This window comes from Cricetulus griseus, assembly GCF_003668045.3.
Source record: "Cricetulus griseus strain 17A/GY chromosome 1 unlocalized genomic scaffold, alternate assembly CriGri-PICRH-1.0 chr1_0, whole genome shotgun sequence".
Taxonomy (NCBI): domain Eukaryota; kingdom Metazoa; phylum Chordata; class Mammalia; order Rodentia; family Cricetidae; genus Cricetulus; species Cricetulus griseus.
This window is the reverse complement of record NW_023276806.1, coordinates 154,490,887-154,512,950: the sequence shown is the minus strand read 5'-3', so window position 1 is coordinate 154,512,950 and position 22,064 is coordinate 154,490,887. Positions and strand designations below refer to the sequence as shown.

At 42.9% G+C, this 22,064-nt stretch overlaps 1 protein-coding gene across 3 annotated transcripts in view; it reads left to right on the top strand.

Annotated features, from left to right (window-relative positions):
- Positions 1-1,602: 1,602 nt before the first annotated feature.
- The window catches only part of Chpt1 (choline phosphotransferase 1), a 30,884-nt gene continuing 10,422 nt past the window's right edge, over positions 1,603-22,064 (top strand). The window contains exons 1-4 of one of the 3 annotated variants that reach the window (XM_027392567.2): positions 1,603-1,985; positions 11,803-11,950; positions 14,364-14,505; positions 21,647-21,731. In XM_027392567.2, the coding sequence (XP_027248368.1) occupies positions 1,713-1,985; positions 11,803-11,950; positions 14,364-14,505; positions 21,647-21,731 (648 nt within the window). In that variant the 5' untranslated portion in view covers positions 1,603-1,712. The remainder of the gene's footprint in view (positions 1,986-11,802; positions 11,951-14,363; positions 14,506-21,646; positions 21,732-22,064) is intronic. The other 2 variants (XM_027392566.2, XR_003480540.2) reach the window with 2 other exon arrangements.

The window sequence follows — 22,064 nt, the reverse complement described above, 5'->3', positions numbered from 1 at the left end:
CATTGAGCTTTTGTAGCAATCCTTGATCAAGTACCCAGACAGTGTGTTTGGGCAAAACCGATTTCTATCTCATTTAAGCCACAATAGTTTACCTAGTGCAGCCTAAAGCAATTGTCAATACCTTCTGAGAGTGCTCTGTGCCCTTTACAATCGTGTCTCATTAAAAGAGGCCAGGTGTGGCACTTGCTTGTAATCCTAGCTACTCAGGAGGCTGAGGCAGGAGGATCACAACTTCAAGGCCAGTCTAGGCTACATAGCAAGATCCCATCTCAAAACAAAAAGCAAACAAAGGACTGAAGATAAAACTCAGCAATAGAGAGCACGGTCCTAGGTTCAAAATAAATCCAGGAGCAAAATAAATAAAATGCTAGGAATACATAATGCAAGTGTTGCCGGTTTTTTCCCCCCACACCTGCCTCTGCCTCCTGAGTGCTGGGATTAAAGGCATGTTCCACCACTGCCTGTGTGCCAACTTGCTTTGTAAAACGCCAGGTAGTAAATATTCAAGACTTTGTCCATCCTGTTTCACATCTCCTCACCTCCGTTGGAATAAACACAGCTATATTCACAGAACTGAAATGTAAATTCCAACATCACATTGTTCTTCTTTTGATTTTTTTCCCAATAATTTAAAAACGTAAAAAGCATACTTCTATCGTGGGATGTGGGAAATGAGAAGGTGGAGTTGGCCTTCAGACTCAAGTTTGCTGACCCTTCGTCAAAATACTGTAAGGCAGAATGCATCTGCTGTTCCACGTAGTTTCCAGCTTGTCGTATGCCTTAGACAGATGCATACAGATCAGACCCAGGACGTGAAAGGCAATAGTGGCGGGCCTGCGTCTGGTTAGGCAATAGAACATGTTTATGACAGGATGTTCCCAGTCCAAATGGGTGCATTGTGAGGTAAGGGACTGGTGACCTTCCATTATGTGGCAATCAGCCTTTTCAACCATTCTGTGAAACTTAGACTTTTCTCAACTTCAATAAGGGCGTGTCTAAAAATAGCCACCCCGTGAATGGCAAATGGTCTGAAAAACAGATATTTGGGTTTCAAACATTAAGTTCCCCTTTGACAATATTTCTCAGGTCTGGGTTTTGTCTGTTTGCTTGTTTTTATTTATTTTAAAACTTCACTGTCTGATCCCGCAGTGAGGGTTAACTAAATTAATATGCCGAGGGGCCACATCCCTCCATGGTGCTTGAATGTTTTCTGACCGGTACATGCATCTCCCTGATTCTCATAAAAGGCCGGCAGGAGCGTAGGCACACTAGAACAGATAGACAATCCAGCTCTGCCACGGTCCAGGCTAGCGAGACGTCGCCACGGAAACGTGAGCAGAGGCTGAAGAGGAAGGCCAGTCCCGGAGCCCCAAAAAGAAAGTCACAGGGGCAGACTCAGGACCCGAACTTGAAAGCACCACAGGCCGCCAAGCCCGTCCAGGGCGCCCGAGCTTTAGCTCACTGAGGCCCCGCCCCCAGCCCCGCCGCCGCCCGCGAGCTCGCCGAGCCCCGCCCCCAGCCCCGCCCCGCCCTCGAGCTCGCCGAGGCCCTGCCCCCGGCCCCGGCCCCCGCCCCGCCCACCCTGCCCCCGGCCCGCCGCTAAGTGAGTCCCACCGGCGGAGCTGGCCCGGGCTCTGTGCCCTCGCTCGCTCTCTCCGCCTCCCGCGCGGGCCGCGGGCTGCGCTGGGTCGCGGCGGGCCCCGCAGGCGGCCATGGCGGTGGGCGCCGGGGCCAGGCCGGCGCCGCGGTGGGTGAAGGCGCTGGGTGAGCCGCTCAGCGCCACGCAGCTGCGGCGGCTGGAGGAGCACCGCTACACCGCGGTGGGAGAGTCGCTGTTCGAGCCGCCGCTGCAGCTTTACTGGACCTGGCTGCTCCAATGGATTCCGCTCTGGATGGCCCCCAACACCATCACCCTCATCGGCCTCGCCATCAACCTGGTCACCACTCTAGTGCTCATCTTCTACTGCCCCACGGTCACAGAGGAGGTAGGGCTGACCGCCCACCGGTGTTGTTCCCTCGGAACCCTTGGGCCTCCTTCCCAGCCGGCCCCACGATAGGCGTAGGGATGAGGGGAGAACCTTTGTTGGCGGAGCATCCACCCTCCGGGTCTCGGAGGGAGGTGCCGACACGAACCGACCACTGACCCATGGCGGTGTTCATTGTCAGCCTCCTCCGGGCTCCTAGAGACTGTCACGCCACTACCCCAGACCCGTGACCATGCTGAGCTTCCCTCGAGGGGGCTGTCAAGGTCACTGCCCCAGCCCTGTGTCTACCCACTTTGTCCCTGGGGCCACGGGCTGACTGGAAGGTTGACTATAGGGACTGACAACCTGCACTTAGCACACTGGGGATTAAACACCGGCATCTCCATTCTGTCAGGAACTGTGGGTGGGTTGAGTAAGCCCAGGATGCCCTTTGGACCCTTCATAATCTTGTTTGTCAAAGGTGGTGCCTAGTGATCCCGAAATTACTGGTAGCATAACTGATCAAAGATAAGTTATTTCTGGATGGTAACTTCCTTTTTGGTTCATTACTTTTTCATGAAAAACAAACAGGATATAGGTGACAGTCCTTACAGACTTAGAGATTATAAAAGCCAACTATGTCTAAAGTATAAATAATAAGTAATGTGGCCTTTGGACTATGGTAAAAAGTGGTTCCTTGGGCTGAGTATAGAGGGAGTAATAGCACAGCAAAAGCGCCTTGGTACACTATATAGGGTACATATTGCATGCAGATTTTGTGACATTACTTTCTTTAATCTCCCTCATAATTACTTGTAAACATAGATTGTACCCAAAAGTGAGAGTAGAAGTTGGAGTCCAATAACAATAACAGGAATTCAACAGAAATAGTTCATGCTCTGCATCTAGTGCAAACACTTTTTTAAAAGGGCTTAGTGGAATCTGCAGTTTAAAACGTCTCCCCTGCTGATGGCTATGGTCATTGTGTATTCTTCAGCAGACAGTCTATTGTTATTTGTTTCCATGTAATTTGAAAACACTAAGCCATTTGGGGTTTGGGATTTTGCTGTTTCCAGAACCCCCCCCCCCCCAAGCACTGTATCAAGACTAAAGGATAACAGGCCTGCAAATGAAGGACTTGGCTTCTCATCAGCCTCTGCCAAAGCAGACCTACCAGATCTGTTTTCCCATGTTGAAAATAGAAATAATGCCTGCTGGGCCAGTTTACAAGGCAGCAGTGAGGACCGGATGATACATGCAGATAAATGTAGGACACTGCACTTCACTCAACAAATTAAAACTATCCTGAAACACATTAAAAATACACTGTTGGTAAACAGTGTTGTGAAGTGTGTATAGTAAAGTGTAGCTTTGAATTGGGCTTAGATGTGACTGACAGTCTTTGGATGTGTCTGGCATCCGTCGGCTAAGCCATAAACTTTGATGTTATTTACACATTTGCTGAGCACTTAGAAGAGTGAACAGACAAGTCCCAGCCACTACCCTGTGGACTTGTTTCTTCCTTCTAAGTCAAATCAGCTGTTTAGTCCTCTGAACTCCCACAATGATGAGAGTGGTAGCAAATGTGCCCGCCTGCTTGCTGTACATCAGGCACTGTTCTGAGCTGCTTTTGTCCTGTTCTGTCATTGAATCCTATCAGCACTGTCTCATGAAGAAGATACAGTTAATATCCCCTCTTCATATAGTTTTGAAAAGTGAAGGGAAATTGTCTCCTAGGATTATAAAGCTCTACGTGGGAACTAGGATTCCAAACTAGACAGCTGTGCTGCTGTAGGCCTCTGCAGCACCCCAGTAGAAAGTCTCCATTTCCTTGTGTTGTTAAATGTATCCTATTATGGAGTCTGCCAGATTTCAGTTCCTAGCAGTGTCTTGTCACAGTGTTTGGTAAATGAAACAACAATGTCATCTTGAGAGATGTTCTTCAACTCTCACTGTTTTGGCTCTTTCTGTTGTTTGGTCTGAGAGTAAGCAGATGTAAGGAGAAATGGATAGAACCCCTCCCCTCACATTGATGAAGCATGTACCACTCTTGAGTAAATAATCCATGGGCCCCAATCCTTGGCTATCTTTTCCTAAAATAGAACACTTCTTAGAACATAGAAAGTGCCTGGAGCCTACTTACTAATACAGTTCCAAATGTCTATGTCTGATACTTGGTTATTTAGATCTAGGTCTAGCTCAGCCTTCTAGAGTTCCCAGAATCAAATATCATCGATGGCCACTGACACACCAGGATTCAGGAGAATGAGCATTGGTAGACAGGGATCGGGTTTATGCACAGCCCACCCTGAAGGAGCTGGAAGAGCTGGTTCTTTGACCCCATTGAACCTGCGTTTTCCTCATTGGAGAATTTCCATGCTCCAGAAGGCAGCAGTGAGGCTGGGCTTTAGGCAGTCTTGGCTAGCCAGGGAGTGTTCTGCAGAGCATTGCATTGGACTTGCACCGTCTCTTGTGAGTAGTTACTAACACGAGTGCTATAAAAGCCATCTGGGTTCTGGAAATCTAAAGAAAGAGATATCAGTTAACTTAGATGGGGCTTCTTTTTAGCCTAAGGTTTACAGAGTTGCAAAAGGGCAAAGAGGGTGGGGAGCCCCAGCTATAGTAGCATTCTCTACTACATAATACTTACATGTTTTTGTTTTCTTTTGCTGACATAAGCTGTGGCATAATTCTCTTTACGTATTTGCTGTGACGTTTTCTCCCCACCTGTACATTTACAGTTAGTGTTTCCTTCAAGGGCACACTTACAGCAGACCAGGACCAGATTGAAGGCATTGACTAGCACATTTCTCTTACCTGTGATGTGAAAATGTGACTCAGCCTGAGAGAACCATAAGAAGTGGTTTATACCTGGGCTTATAACTACCTTTGTTCTATAGAGAATGATTTGTTCTATAGAGAATGAAATAAAAAGCAATAAGCTTCATACAGATTTCCGCTCGGATTTTTAAAAGTAAGTTTAGTTCTTTGAGATCTGATTTCATTTTAATCACTTTTTTTTAACCCTAAATACTCTGTTAATCATCATTTATTAAAGCAGGAGTCTTATAATGGTGTGGCCTCTCTTACTAAAAGAAAATATTAACTCCCATTTGTCAAAAGGTGAAAGTTTGAGAAGCAGGGAAGAGACTGGGGGAAGGCATGCTGTGGCCTCGGAATTTAAGAAGGCACTTTCTGGCATCTGGGAGCAGATGTTTTCATAAATCCTGCAGCTGCCTCCTTGCCTCACCCTCCTTCCAGATGTACCTAGAAGAAGCTCTTCAGGACACAGCTTCCCTTGTTGTGCCCGTGGCTTCGGTGACTGCACTCTTGTTAATTTCTAGGGAATAAACTGCTTCGCCTGGAAAAGTCTGTGTCAAATATCAATAAAACATGAAATTACTGTGGGTGGTGGTGGCAAATGCCTTTAATCCCAGCATTCAGGAGGCAGAGGCAGAGGCAGGGAATCCCAGTGAGTTCGAGGCCAGCCTGGTCTACAAAGTGAGTTCTGAGACATCCAGGACTATTACACAGAGAAACCTTGTCTCAAAAAAACAAACAAAACAAAACATTGAATTGTGACATATATGAAGAATTATAAATCCTCTCTTGTTTCATTAGACTGGGGCATAGTCTCGACCCCTTTCATTGTAAGTTAAAGACCAGAACAGGTTATTGAGGCATCTAATACATTTGATCCTAATGACAGATTTGGAGTGGAAGTTGACTTCACATTCTCCTTTCTTCAGTTTCCCTTAGCATCTCAACAAGAACTCTACTAAGTGCCAAAGGGAAAATAATCTAGAACTGTCCAAAACTAAGAGAAAAAGCAAGGCTACCTTTCAACTTCTCAGACCTCATGAAAACCATTTGGTCCTGGAGTGCTGGGCTGAGTGCATTTGTGAGTGATGTGTGAGTCCCTTTGCCCTGCTTATAGCTGCCATATTTCATAGAAATGAGTGTGCTATCCTCACTGCCAGTGTGTAAACTGAACTGAAGCCACAAGTCCAGGATGAAACCAGTGAGCGCCTGCCTGCGGCCATCCTATTTGGCTTCACCAAAGATGTTCATGTTCTCTTTCCCCTGGCCATTCACCTGCCCCTGAGGAAACCTGCTTCTGAGAACAAGGAAGTGCCCTGCTTGTCACAGGTTCCCAATAAGAGTGTGTGTGTGTGTGTGTGTGTGTGTGTGTGTGTGTGTGTGTGTGTGTGTGTATGTGTATGTGTGTGTGTCCATGTGCATACGTCTAGAGATAGAAGTCAACTTTCAGTGTTATTCCTCAGGAGCCTCCAAACCCCCACCGCCGCCATCTTATCTCTCTCTGGATCTTGGGGCTCACCAATTAGCCTAAGCTGGCTGGCCAGCAATCCTCAGGGATTTGCCTATCTCTGCTTCCCCATATATTATAACTGGGATTATAAACATGTGCCACCATGCCTCTCTTTTTACGCGGGTACAGAGGATTGAACCATATGCTAATTCAACCATCAGTTTACTGATGGAGCTATCTCTCTAACACACAGCAAACGGTTTTTATTGTTTTATTTTGATTTGGTTTTTCAAGACAGGGTTTCTCTATGTAGCCCTGGCTGTCCTAGAACTCACTCTAGACCAGGCTAGCCTTGAACTCACAGAGATCTGCTTGTCTCTCCATCCTAGATGCTGGGACTAAAGGTGTGCACCACCACTGCCTATCAAAAGGAGATAGATCTGCTTGTCTCTCCATCCTAGATGCTGGGACTAAAGGTGTGCACCACCACTGCCTATCAAAAGGAGATATTTTTTAAGTATAAAAGTTGAGTAAAAAGTGGAAAAACATATAGTTCTAGTATTTCCTAAACTTCTATTTCAGAAGACTTTTGGGGTATTGCTAGCATGATTGTTAATCTAACATGTTAATAGGATTTAGGATTGTGTTTGGAACCACACCAGTGTTTGTCTGAGAATTTCTCCATTAGGGTTAACGGAGGAGTGAAGACTTGTGAATGTGGGTAACACTGTCATGGGTGACACTAAAGAAAGCAAAGGGAACACCAACATGCATGACTGTGGGACACAGTGGCTGCTGTGTCTTCCCACCACAGTGGATCATAGCACCACCTAAACCGTGAACCAAAGCAAATCCTTCTTCCCCAAATCTTTGTCATACACCAAGAAAATTAGCAAATACAGAAATTCAGTACCAAGGAGTGTGGCTGTTTCTGTGATGAACTTGGCTGTGTGATTCACAGACCTTTGGGACTGGTTTATGGGAGGAATGTGGAAGAGTTTGGAGTTGTAACAGGCCATCTGGTGGGGGTTTGTAAGACCAAGAGAAACGGGGGAAGCATGGCTCTGGGGGTTTCAGAGAGACATCTGACTGTGTCCTGCCAGTGACCTAAAACTTAAGAATGAAGCTAAATTGAAAAGAAGTGGATTGGGTTGTTTGGTGTAGCAAATTTCAAGACAGCATGATACCCAGGCAGTGACACTGTTACTGTCCTGGCCCTGATAGCTCTGTGGTGAGAGAGAAGAAAGATGCTAGAAAGTGCTTGGCTTGCCTGTGACAGGAATGGGAGTTTAAGGCAGACAAGATGGGTGCAGAGAGTAGCTGTGGTTATTACAGGGACTACTGCCATTAAAGAGAACTCACATTCTCCCCTTGGACAGTAGGGAGGGTAGTCAAGGGCAAACTTTATCCATAAAGCCCCCAACTTGTGAAAATAGATGTTCATTTAGAAAGGAGATTCTGCTTTTCACTACATCAGCTTTAGCCATCAGACTCAAAAGCATAGAGACATTCTAAGCCTTAACATAATAAGATCTTAGGTGTGCTGCATTAACTACTTCTTTCAAAATACATGGAATAGTTCATAACCGTTCTGACACAAATTACCCATGAGTCACCTAACGTTATCTACAAGAGTAATAGGATGACAGTAACACCAGCGGAACCACTTGCATAAGCACCTCACATACAATTCACTTAATTCTCACGAGACAGTGATTATTTCTTTTCCACTCCTCCCCCAATCCCCCCCCCCCTTGTTTGGAGACTGAATCACCAAGAAGTAATGTTTCTAACTCTCTTCACCAGCAAAGATCTGGGTGCAGATAGAATCCAGAAGAAAGCCTGGGGTACATTCTCTCCTTGGAAACGATTACTGCAAACTGTTCCTGGATGGGATGTGCTTGAGTATCGCTATGTCTTCACCATCTGGGTATTTAGTTCCTGTATTTTGTGTAGCAGATCTCAGAAACTCAACTCTTGATTGTGTTATATAAATCTAGAGTGGAAACATGTCTTGGAGGCGACCTAATCTAGCACTTTCATTTAGAGGATGGCAAAGACTGTTGTCCAGAAAGCCCAGGGCTTGCAAATCTGAATCACAAATAAGGTTTGTCCAGAGCAGGTGTAGATGGTTCAGCATCTAAATCCTGTCTCCCCTCCTGTTCCTCAGATACTTAAAATGTCCACAATTAATTTACTGATCTTTCTCCAGGTCTTCTCTCTGCTCAGCATTTAATTTTAACAAAGGCAGTTGACACATGCTGGCCCTCATATCTCTGGGTGTTTAACTTCCCGCCACATGACTTGGACTGAGATAAATGTTTTGTAATATAGATTTAGGTTTATGATAAGGGTGTTTGCTTAGGCAAGAAGCTGCCTTCTTGACGTCCTGGAGTCTTCTATCTCCATAAGTTAGTCTGTGACATATCTTGTAGCCTGGAAGCTTCTGGAACCTCCTGTTTGAGCGTCCACTGCTGGCATCTCTCAGCCCAGTTGGTACCATGCTTAATCATGGTAGCAATCATCCAGTTACTCTGCAACCAAGGCTTCCTGGTCCTGATTCTTAGGAAATCCGTTTTGTTTCCCACAGTTACTGTTTCTGTCTTGTTTCTCCAGCACTATGCTTTTAAAGAACAAGCCATGCCCCAACCCAGAGAGAGGCTCTGTACCCTCTTACTGCCTGTCAGCATTCCTCACCTAGCCAGCTGACCACTCCAGAGACTAAATAGGTGGACCACCTCCCTCCTTTCTTCCCTCCTCTCTCTTCCTCTCTCTCTCTCCTCCCTCTGCTCCCTCCCTCTGTGTGTGTGTGTGTGTGTGTGTGTGTGTGTGTGTGTATCTGTCTGTTTGTCTGTCTGTCTCTCATAACCTTCACTATGTACTGATGTGAGGTGGTATGCCCTTAAGGCAAATTGTGAGCAGTTAGGAATTGCTTTTCTTCATGGTGGAAGTGCCACAGAGGAGCCCATTCTTTCAGGAAGTGATCTCACCTGTCTGAAGCTCTTGCCTTTTCTCACTTTAATGCTTCCTCTTTGTCAGTACCATGAACAGGATTTAAAGTATCTGCCTCAAACACAGAAGAGGTCAGAGTGCTTGTAGTTCACCAGTCTGGTCTTGATGCTTTTCCAGAACCTAAATAGCACATGGTCATAGGATTGTTGGCATTTCAAACACAAACATTTGAGAAATACATAATGAGGGTATTTGTGACTTTCTAACAATACACTCTCTTCATGGGACAGTTTTTTTGTGATTTCACAGGTGGGAGCAGTAAGTTAAAACAACACTCTGTAGATACCTCTAGTTAGTGGAGATAGAATTTAATCAAGGGAAAGTATAAGTCATTCAGCTTGAGCTGGAGGGATAGCTCATCCATTAAAGGCTAGGCTCACAACCAAAAATATAAGTCATTCAGCTTATCATTTCTTCAAATAAAATAGTCAGTTGACATTTTAATTCTTTTTATTTCTATTCATGTGCATGTATGTTTGTCTGAGTGTATTCTGCATATGTCTGCATGTCTGTGAATACCAGAAGTATCCAGTCCCCTGGAGCTGGAGTTACTAGTAGTTGTGAGCCACCTCACAGTTGGTGCTGGGAATCCTCTGGAAGAGAAATAAAAAGCCTAGAGCTTGCGGGGAACCTTGAACTCATGGCCCTCCTGTCTTAGCCATCTTGAGTGCTGGGATTACAGGCATGCACCCCCAGTCTAATGCCTTGGTTGGTTTTAAAACTATTTATTACGTTGGACTTCTCAGTTATGTAGGTTTATAAAATTTGGAAATATTTTGTTTCCTGTCATTTTTCTGACTCTCCTGTCTATTCTTTCTGAAACACACACACACATCCTGTGCTTCTGTGTTGTCCCAGAGGCAAATCTGTGCCTGTTACTTTTTGTTTCTTTCCTGTGCACCACTCTGGATAGTTCTCATCTATCTAGTCATCTGCCCGCTCACTGACCTTTTCTTGAGTATCTAATATAAAATAATTTCATCCAGTGTGTTTTACAGAGTGGATGCTACACTGTGGGTTCCTCTTTGAGCCTTTTCTTCCATTTTTCCTTTTGTAATTTTTCTCTACCTTATTAAACATATGGAGTGTGTTTGTAATAACGATCTTAATGCTCTGGTCTGTTGTTCCTGTTACTTCTAGCATCCTTGAATATAATGGTTGATTGATTTTACTCCTCTTCATCATCCTCTTCGGCTTCTTGGTAATTTTTGATTGGCTGCAAAACCTTGTAGATTTGTATTTGGGATGCTAGACTCTTCCCCCTCAGATGTACTCTGTGATAGTTGCAGTAAGTCTGTCTGTTTAGTTTGTTAAAGATGTCTGGGAAATCCCTGGTCCAGGGCTAATTTTGATTGCTCCAGAATAGTACATGTCTAAGAACTGTTCTGTCTCCCACATGTCACAAGGTCGGGTGTTCCTGCTGTGCCTGACAGGAACATGGCTTCTCCCCAGCTCTTTGTGAGATCTGAGGATTGTTTGACCTTCATTTCCTGGGACTTCTTTCCCTGGCCTTAGTTAATAATCTTGTCCCATTCAGGCACAGGTCAGTTCTTAGCCAGCAATGCAAAAGTAGCCTTTCACAACCCCTGCCCATCTCTGTACAGCTGCCTCCTCTGTCACTCTGCTGCGTACATACTTGCCACCTTGACCTTCCCCAACTCTGCACTTTTCAACACATACTGGGCTCCCATCAGGACCCCTTCTGAGCTGTGGCCTGCAAACTACAGTCAGCTGGAGCAACCAAGGGGTTTGCCCCTTTGTTTCCTTCTCTCAAGGATCTCTGTATCAGGCTTTCTTTGGGCTACCAACCAGCTCCCGAATCATGACATGGAGACTTATTATTAGTTATGAATGCTCATCCTTAGCTTATGTTTGTCCCACTACCTCTTATAACAAATTAGCCTGTTATCTTTATCTAGGTTTTGCCTCGGGGCTTTTTATCTTTCTTTCATTATGTATGTCCTATTTCTTGTCTCGCTGGCTAGCCCCAGGTGTCTGTCTCCCTCCCTCCCTCCCTTCCTCCCTTCCTCCCTTCCTCTTTTCCTCCCTTCCTCCCTTCCTCTCTCTCTCTCTCTCCCTCCCTCCCTCTTTCTTGCCTAGATTTCTCCTACTACTTATTCTCTCTGCCCACTAGCCCTGCCTGTCCCTCTACTGCCTAGCTATAGACCGTTCAGCTATTTTATTAGACCAATTAGGTATCTTAGGCAGGTAAGATGAAACAGCGATACATCTTTACATATTGAACAAATGCAGCATAAACACATGTAACACACCATTACATAATTAAAGTGATATTCCACAATGTAAAGAAATGTAACACATCTTTGCCTAAAGAACTATTCCACAACAGATCTCAGGTTGCTTGCTATGGGTGGGAGAGTAAATCCAATCTCTGATCTCAAAGGTCTTACAGCAAAGATTTCCTGAGAAATGTCAGCCATATGCAGTTTATAAGAAAAGCCGTGCACTAGGGATGCAGGTCCCAGTCTGAAGTGCTCAGCTGCTTATCGTAACATTTTCATCAAGTCACTTATTCTCGTTGGTACTCCTTTGTAGGCACCATACTGGACATACTTTTTATGTGCCCTGGGACTCTTTATCTACCAGTCACTGGATGCCATCGATGGGAAGCAAGCCAGAAGGACAAACTCTTGTTCTCCTTTAGGGGAACTGTTTGATCATGGCTGTGACTCTCTTTCCACAGGTAAATTAGTGGAGTTTTCTTTTTCTTTCTGTGATTTGCTTTTCAATGACAACATTAAAACCTCAGTGATCTGAGCTATTTGAGATTTACTGGAGTTTATATTTGGGAGCAGTTTTGCCTAGTGTGTTTTAAAAGGATGTTCAAAAGTTCATTTTGTGCTAAGATGATCTTGTGAGGTTTCCAGCTCACCCCTACATACAGAGCCTCCAATGCCCCTGGGTCAGATGGCTAAAATCCTCCTTTCTCTTAGTATACAGGGGAGACAGCCCAGTGTCAGCTGGAAGTGGTTACTGAGAATGGATTTTTGTCCTTCTTCAACCTCTTAAGTTAAAAAGACAAACGAAGTGATCTGTATCGGCAAAGAGCATAGAGGCAATTTGTAGCATGAATGATAAAACCCAGAGACAGACATTGGGGTTTAAGCTGAAGATCAGAGAAGCAAAGCGACCTGTCACTAGCTCTTATCTCTACCTCAGACCAAAATGGGGGATCCTGTCTCCACAAATCCTCAGACTGCTTTGAGACTGCACTGAGCTCCTGCCTTATATTCCTCTCTAGTGCTAGGATTAAAGTGCTGGGATCAAAGGGGTGAGCTGTTTCTCTTTTAGACTGACTTGCTGTCATGTAACCCAGGGTGGCCTTGACTCACAGAGATCCATCTGCCTCTGTCTCCTGAGTGCTGGGATTAAAGGCAGTGTGGCCACCACTGCCTGTCCTCTATGGCTAACTAGATGCTTAGATCTTAACTAAGTGTGTGGCTAACTAGTGGCTTAGCACTTAACTAGGTGTGTGGCTAACTAATGGCTTAGCTCTGCCCTCTCATCTTCAAGCAAGCTTTGTTAGATTACAAACAAAATATCACTACAGCAATTGCATGGTATCTTCATAGTGGCTGATACAACCCCAGAGCTACTCTCCAAACCCAGCTAGGACCAAGATGACCCCTAAATGCCCTTGCTTCAGTGTCATTCTATCTCCATATCAGTAGTCTTGCAAAATTCCCTGTTTCTGTCCTTAATCTGATGCTATGACACACCCTGAAAACACCATAGGAAGATATGAAAGGTAAGGAACCCTTGGCTGGGAAAATCCCAGCTCATTCCTGGAATTCCCTCATTTTTGTCCTCCTTAGTCAGAAATAATTCTCTCCTCCATAAAAGTTTGCCTATAAAGTGAACTATCCAAGAGCCCAGAAATGCAACTTCCTCACGTAAGCACCTGCCCTTGGGTGTGTTTTACTGTTGTTTTGACACTGAGGGTTGAAACGGGTCCCCTGTCTGCTAGAGAAGCGATCTACATCCCCCAGTCCCTTTTGTTGTTCTTTTGTTTAAAAAGAAGAAAAGAGAAATGCTGAGACATGAGACATGTTGACTATAAGTTTATTATAAGGCCTGGCAGAGTAGGGAGACTAAGAAGAGGAAAGGAACAGGGATAATGGCTGACTTCCATGGCCGGTCGCCGCAGAGAGAGTGCATAGGTGAGAGAGAGAGTAGAGAGGAATCAGAGAGGAAGCAGAGAGAGTAAATGGGCAGGGATCTGTCCTTTTAAAGGGGTCCTCTGCACCTGCGTGCAGACTTAGTTCCCATGGAACCTTGGACTGACCAGGGTACTGCCTGTTCCACCAGGTAACAGGGGCAGGCCAGCATAATACCTGAACCATCCACCTTTTATTTCTTGTTTTAACACAGGATCTCACTAGTTCATGCTACTCCTTTGCTTAAGCAGTTCTCTGTCCCCCACATGTAAAGCTACAAAAACAAACAAAGCTCAACTTTGCATCATAAAAAATGTAATAGAATCTGTTGTTTTAACTATTATATTTTAATTCCAGGATTTTATGTCCCTTAAAACTATATTTCTAAACAGGATAACTCAATACTTGGTGACTTAGTTAGGGTTTCTATTGTTGTGAAGAGACACTGTGACCATGGCAACTCCTTATTAAAAAAAAAATTAAAGCCAGCTTACAATTTCAGAGGTTTAGTCCAGTGTCATACAGGCAGACATGGTACTGGAGAAGGAGCTAAAAATGGAAAAGAAGCTACATCTTGATCCCAAAGGCTACAGGAAATGGTCTGAAACACTGGACATGGCTTGAGCATATATGAGACCTCAATCCCATCTCAATAGTGACACTTTTTCCAATAAAGCCACACCCTCTAATAGTGCCACCCCCTTTGGGAGCCATTTTCTTTCAAACCACCACACTTGTTTTTCTTTATTTATTGTGGTTTCTCAAGACAGGGTTTCTTTGTATAGCCCTGACTAACCTGGAACTCACTCTAGTGACCAGGCAGCCTTGAACTCACAGAGATTTGCCTGCCTCTGCCTGTCAAGTGCTGAAATTAGAGGTGTGCACCACCACTGCCTGGCTTGGTTTTATTCCTGACTGTTCATAAACTTTGTTTTTCAGTATTTATGGCCATTGGGGCTGCAGTTGCTGTTCGCTTGGGAACACATCCTGATCTGTTGTTCTTCTGCTCCTTTGTTGGGATGTTCTTGTTTTACTGCGCTCACTGGCAAACTTATGTCTCAGGGGTATTGAGATTTGGAAGGTAAGCATTTTCTTAAATTCTACATTTTAAAATGCAACCAAATTTATTTTTATAGTCTCTAATGGCATCTATCCATCTTAAGGAAAACAAGCTCTGTTCAGTAATTAAGACTCTTTAGTTTATTGCAATGTCCACCAGTGCTATGCCTAGAGCTGTTCTGGTATCCAGCATGTTATAGTTACATTATTTGACTTTTTTTCCTTCTTTCTCAGATTTACTAGTTAAGGTCAGGAGAGAATAAAATAAGTACCCAAGCAATATATAGTACCTAAACACTATTTGGCTCATAAAATAATATGTTGAATTGAAGGATTTTTGTTGTTGTTGTTGAATTTAAGGAATTTTAAACAAAAAAAAAATCTTTAGATAGGGTTTTATGTGTAACCCTGACTGACCAGGAATTCACTATGTAGACCAGGCTAGCCTCACACTTATGGAGATCCAGTTGCCTCTACTAAGTGCTGGGATCAAAGGATGAGCCTGGCATACACAGATGAAAATAATTTTTTTTTTTTTTGTCAAATTATCATGACCCTTTGACAATAGTCACCAACAACAGTGATCCAGGGCTCAGCTGAGGCAGTCAGGTGAGCTCACATGAGATCACCCTATAGATGCTAAAGCTGTACATTGCTGCCTTGGGAGTCTCCTCCTTAGACACCAGAGAAGAGTGACACACAAATGCTGATCTGTCTGTTGAGGACTTGTTGATTTCACTCATTCCTTTCCCATAAACTTCATAATTTGATCAATTTGAATAATCTTCTCAGTTGTTTTTCTAGTCTCCCGAATTATAATAGTGTTGGAGACATGTCTCAGTTGGTAAAGTGCTTGCCATATAAACATGAAGACCTGAGTTTATTCTTTAGAACCCACACAGGAAAAGCTGGGCATGGTGGCAGTGCTGGGCTTCTCAGGGCTGGCGGACAGAAACAAGACGATGCCTGGGGTTACCATGGTTTTAATTAAAACCCTGAGGTAAAGTTCAGTTCTCATAATGCTCTTTACTTTCATCTAAAGAAAGTTCTTTCTATAGTATCTACCCATTTTCTATCTGCTTCCAGTCACTAGTTAAAACCCATGACAGTTACAAATAGGTCACATATATATCATTGCTACTGAGTCATTGCAACACTGATAATGAGTCAAAAGTGTTAAAGGTAAGAGTATCAACTCCGAAGTCATTTTTCTAGGATAGTCAACTGTTCCGATATAAAAAAAAAAAAGCCAAAATAAAAACACTGCCAAATAATTTATAGGTTGTGTAACACGTATTAGGTCTTTAGCAAATGTTAGTATTTCTCCTTCTTCTTGGTGACTTAATCTTTGCAACCATTTCTCCAGGTTGCCTGGAAGTTTGGGTTTGTTTGCCATTGATGTTGCAAATGCTGGATGTCGTTTTCTTTTATTTGAATATTAAGCATAAGTCCCTTTTATTCTTTTAACTGCATCCCAAATAACATAGTTGAGAAGTTTTCTTCCATATCTTTTTTTAAACGGAATCCCTTCATTTATTAGATTCACTGAGACACAGGTATCTAAGCAGAGATGTAAAGTAGGTAAGTATAAAAAATTGGAACTCAGAGGAAAAAGATGTAGATTGGAGATATAGATTTAGAACGTAAGATGACAGTCTTAAGTAGAGATAAAATTTTTCAAAGGATATAAAATTGCATATGAAATTCTGGAACCAGTGTTTTAAGATATGGACTCTATAACCAACTGTTTAAGCTATTTCTACTCGTAACCCCTTTATTCCTGAGATGTAATATGGGTATGTAGGCTTTTTTCGTTTGTTTTTGGTTTTGTTTTGTTTTTTTTTTTGTTTTTGAGACAGGATTTCTCTGTAGGTTTGGAGACTGTCCTGGAACTCTCTTTGAAAACCACAGAGATCCGCCTGCCTCTGCCTCCCAATTGCTAGGGTTAAAGGCGTGTGCCACCACCACCCGGCTTTTTGGGTATATAGGTTTATAAAATGGGTACTCAGCATTAACTGCCAACAGATCATAAGGAATTTTATTTCAAAAGGACATAAACATTTACAATTTATTAAAGACAAAAGCAATGGAATTGGAGAGATGACTCAGACCTGGGTTTGATTGCCATGTGGCAACTCGTAGCTATTTGTAACTCCAGTTCCAGGGGATCATAAGCACCAGGCATGCAAGTGGTGCACAGACGCGTATGCATGCAGACAAGACACCAGACAAGAAGTAAAACAATAAAGATAAAAGTGGATTTGCATTTTAATGAGTTAGATGTGCTCATTTATTTATACCTAAACAATACATCTTGACTGAATATTTGATATTAGAGGACAGAGAACATTTTCAGAGTTGATCTTTTTTTTTTTTTGCCATTCCACATAAATATATAATACAAAATGCCAGAAGTATGTTTAGGGCCATATGCAAATGACTGGTGTGGTGTTTGAATAAGAATGCCCCCAGATGCTCACAGATTTGAATGCTTGGCCACCAACCAGGGAGTGGCACTGTTTGAAGGGATTAGGAGGTGTGACCTCTCGGTCTCTGTCTCTGTCTCTGTCTCTGTCTCTCTCTCTCTGTTGCCTCCTGATCTGGATATAAAACTCACAGCTACCTGTCCAATACCATGTCTACCTGCATGCTGCCATGTCCTAGCATTATGACAATGGACTAAACTTCTGAACCTGTTAGTCAAACCAAATTAAATGTTTTACTTTGTAAGACTTGCCAAGGTCATGTGTCTCTTCACAGTAATAGAACATTAGCTAATACAGAAGTTGGTACCAGGAGTAAGGGATTGCTGTTACAGGCCTGAACATACAGTTTGTTGATGGAATGTGGACTTTGGGACTTTGGATTATTAAGAAAGCAGTTGAGTGGGCTGGAGAGATGGCTCAGTGGTTAAGAGCACTGACTGTTCTTCCAAAGGACCTGGGTTCAATTCCCAGGACCTATATGGTGGCTCATACCTGTCTGTAACTTCATTTCTAGGGGACCTGACACCCTCATACAGGTATTCATGAAGGCAAAGCACCAATGCACATGCAGTAAAAATAATTTTTAAAAAGCAGTTAAATGCTTTAAGCGGGGCTTAGTGGGCTATACTTGTAGGAACAAGGAAGACCATGGCGCTGAGAGTAATGTAAGATTATCATGGCCTGGCTAACAAGGTTCAGAGAAGAATATTAGTAAGTGGCCTAGAGATCATTCTTGTTAGGTTTTGGTGAAGAATGTGGCTTCTTTTTGCCTGTGTCTGAAAAGTTTGCCTGAGGCTAAATTGAAGAGTTTTGGATTAATGACAATGGCAGAGGAGATTTCAAAACAGCCTGGGATTGACTGTGTTGCTTGCTTATTAGTGACCAATATTATGCAAATCTATAGCAAACAGGAGCAAGCTGAGAAAGGAAGAATATAAAATGCACAGTTTGAGGAGAAAAGATTCACCAGGAAGTACAAAAGAGATAAATCTAGTGCTCAAAGAGTTAGAAAATTTGAAGAAAAGTGATGCTAAATGAAATAAAGGGAGTGGTGACTTAGGAGCAAGACCTCACCCAGATAAGTTTTCAACTTGTGAAAAGAAATTAAAGAAATTCGTAGGGCTCCGTATGGTGGCACAAACCTTAATCCCAGCACTGGGGAGGCAGAGACAGGTGGATCTCTGAGCTCAGTGGCAGCCTGGTCTACAGATCCAGTTTCAGGACAGCTAAGCTTAGGCGGTGAAGAAACCATTGAAAAGAGAAAGTTTATAAAGATGTAATTGAATGATAGGCCATGCTCCAGCCACAGCAAGCAGAAGGACGTGGCAGCTTCAGCCACATGGTTCTGGCTTTAGAGTCAAGGATTTCTAGAAAGGGGTTGTAGAATTTCCCTCCATGACGAAGAAAAGCTGCTAAGACCAGATGTGTGGTGGGGGTGTGTCTGCATAGAGGTTCAGAGAGGCCATTTTGTGAAATCTGTGAAGGTGAAGCCTGGATTGTATTGGAAACACAAGATGTTGAGGAAGCCAGATTTGTCAGATACTTACCAAGGAGAGCTGCTAACAGCGTGTGGAACCACCCAAGAGAGAGAAGTATGTTTCAGGCAACAGAGCTTAAAGGAGTTAGAGATCTGGAGAGCCTTTTGACATCAGACATGGTGATGCAGAGTCTGGAGTTTGCCCAGCTGGTTTTAGGTCTTGCTTTAGTCCAGTATTTCTGTATTATGTTACCTTTCCTCCTTTGTGGAATGGTAATGTACATTCTGTGCCTTTGTATATTGGAAATATGTGATCTGCTTTTTGATTTTAATTTTACAGGGAATTACAGTTAAGAGATTGTCATGAATCTCATGAGACTTTGGACACTGTTGAGACTGTTGTAGACTATGGGGACTTTTGAAGTTGAACTGAATGCATTTTTGCATTGTGATAGCTACAAGCCTATGGGAGTCAGGGAGTAGATTGTGGTGGTTTGAATAAGAAGGGCCCCCACAGGCTTATAGATTTGAATGCTGGGTCACCAGGGACTGGCACTATTTGAAGGGATTAGGAGGTGTGACCTTGCTGGAGAAGAAGTGGCTTCTTTGGTAGAAGTATGTCAGTGGGGTGGACTTTGAGGTTTCAAATCCTGAAGTCAGGCCCAGTGTTTCTCTGCCACTCTGGATGTAGAACTCTCAACTACCTCCCTCTCCAGCACTGGGTCTGCCTACATACCCACCACGCTTCTCGCTATGACAATCAAGGAGTAAACCTCTGAAACTGTAGTAAGGCAGCCCCAATTACATGTTTTCCTTTATAAGACTTGCCATGACATGGTGTCTCTTTACAGCAATAGAAAATTGACTAAGACAACTGAAAATTCTTTCATAATTCTAAGCCAAACTTTATCTAATGCCCTTTTGAGAAACTCAAGTCAGTAACTCAACAAACAGAAATGTTTAAAGGCATACATTCCAACACAACACAGTCATTGATTTGATTCTTACATGCTGAGGAATGATTAGAACAAACTGTTGTCTCTTTTTCCACAATTAAACTACTGTGTTTCTTTAAAAGCAGAAAACTTCTTATGTGCAATAAAAAGTACTGCAACTTACAATGTACAGGGGTCTTGAGTCTATACCAAGGCATTCAAGCAGTGTCTGTCAGCATCTTGTGGCATGTTCAGTGCCATGTGTGCATGTTGGTGTTCAGAACCACGGCTTCAGTAAAGTCACGTGAGGCAGTCTGGGTGAGCACAACAGAAGTACTCCAGTCATCCCTTTTGATTTTGAATTATTTGTGCAGAACTTTGAGAAGCTTTATACTATTGCTGATTCTTTTCAGCAACCCATATTCAGTTATGTGACCCCATGGTTTGCAACCACTGTTGAGAAGCTGAATTCTAGAAAGGAGCCTGAGAAGAGACCCAGTGAAATGTCACAATCGAACACAGAATCAGAATCTAGCAAAGTGGTGCAAAAAGGAGAGAATGATTCTCATCTTAAACATTGTAAACAGGTTATACAAGATAATTGCTAAAATTCAATCCTTGAGTAATTGAAAGTCAATTAGGGATGTAGCTCGATTCTTAGCATGTGTAAGAACCTGGATTTAGTCCCCCACACTGGAAAAAAAGGAGCCATTTGTTTAAACAGTTTCAGTAGAATAATGGGGTCAAAGTCTAGACTACAGTAAGTTAAATAGTACATCTGAAGAGAGGGAGAGATTATATATGTAGACTGAGTTTTCAGTCTGTGAACAACTTCGTGAGAGCAGAGTGGGTTTTACAGTTTGGAGGATACACTAGAGGGACTCATGTTGTTTGATTAGTGCCTTTGTCTGAAATTTAAACATGTCTATATATGAGGCAAAAATATGTTTGTAGAAACCAAAGTTGTTAGAATTCTCTCTACTTCATAAGTGAAATTAACTTAAATGTTTAGGAATTTACCTTAGATGAGGCTGAAAAGATGGGCTAGCAAGCAAATTAAGAGCACTGGCAGCTCTTCTAGAGGACTCAGGCTTGTTTTCCAGCACCCACATGGCAATTCAGAACCATTTGTAACTCTAGTTCCAAGAGATCTGACACCCTCTGCTGGCCTTCATGGGCACCAGGCAAACACATGGTGCATATTGGGTACATGAAGGTAAAACACCCATGTACATAAAATAAGTTACAAAAGACAGGACATACAAGATGGCTCAGTGGATAAAGGGTGCTTGGTGCCAAGCCTGATAACCTGGGTTTGATTCCTAGGACATACAGGCTAGTTAGAACACATGCACGCACGCACGCACGCACGCACGCACACACGCACGCACACACACACACACACACACACACACACACACACACACACACACACACACACACCTGGATTAAAAAATGTTTTAAAAAAGTGAATACCGATCACCAAGAGGAAGATGAGGAGAGGGAGAAGGAAGATAATGAAGGAAAAGAAGGAGGAGGAGAAAAAGAAGGAAGAGAAAGAAGAGGAGAAGGAAGAATTTGCCTTAAAACTGGGGAAGTGGCTCAGTGGGTAAAGTACTTGTTGCACAGGCATGAGGGCAAGTTCAAATCCCCAGGTCCCACATAAAGCCAAGTGCTGCAGCAATTGTCTGTAATGGCAGTGCTTCCATGGCTAGATGGGAAATGAAGACAGGAGAACCCCAGAAACGTGAAGGCTAGCTAGCCTGGCATGTGCAGTAGCAATGACAAAGAGACTGCTTTCAAACAAGATGCGAGGTGAGGCCCAACACCTAAGGTTGCCTATGACCTCCACATGCACCTGCACTCACAATAAAAATTTTCCTTAAGCCTTATGATTATTTATGTATTATTATGAGGGTTTTGTGATTTTTAAGAATAACACTTCTTTTGAAAATTCAAACCGCACAAATACATCAAGTAGAAAGTAAGTATCTTGTTCTGTAGTTTAAGTAATTTCTTGGAATCTGATACATGCTATACAGTAATTTTTCTGTATGTATACTGGTCTTTACCTATGTGAGAACAAATGTTCTTTTCTACCTGGCAGTCAGCTGATACAGAATTCAATGATGGGCATAAAAGTTAAAAATCAACCAGGTCTATATGATTTATTTGCATCTGTGCCGTAGAATATGTGATAACTCACCTTCCTGTCCAAGGACTTTATTTACAAAGACTTACCTGCTCTTTGTTCTTCTTCTGTAGAGTGGATGTAACTGAGATTCAGGTAGCTTTAATGATCGTCTTTATATTGTCTACATTTGGAGGTGCAACAATGTGGGACTATACGGTAAATCTAAATATTTACATTTATATTTAAGTGCTTTTTATGTACATAGGAAGATATTAGATTATTGCCTGTCTTGAGAAATCCTTGGAGTTAAAGCTAATTCTCTTGTGTAAGCTTTTTCTTTCATTTAATAATATTAATATTCTGTATGCTCTACTTACATGACATTTTCTTCTGTAATGAATATTTTATTCCATAGAAACTGTCCCTGTTTTCCTAATACAAAAGAAAAAAATCCATTGAAATTACCTTTTCCATGGCAAAATTTATCACATAAAACAAATATTTTTAGAAGAATTAGTGAAATATATTTGAAATTTGTCCCTAAATATC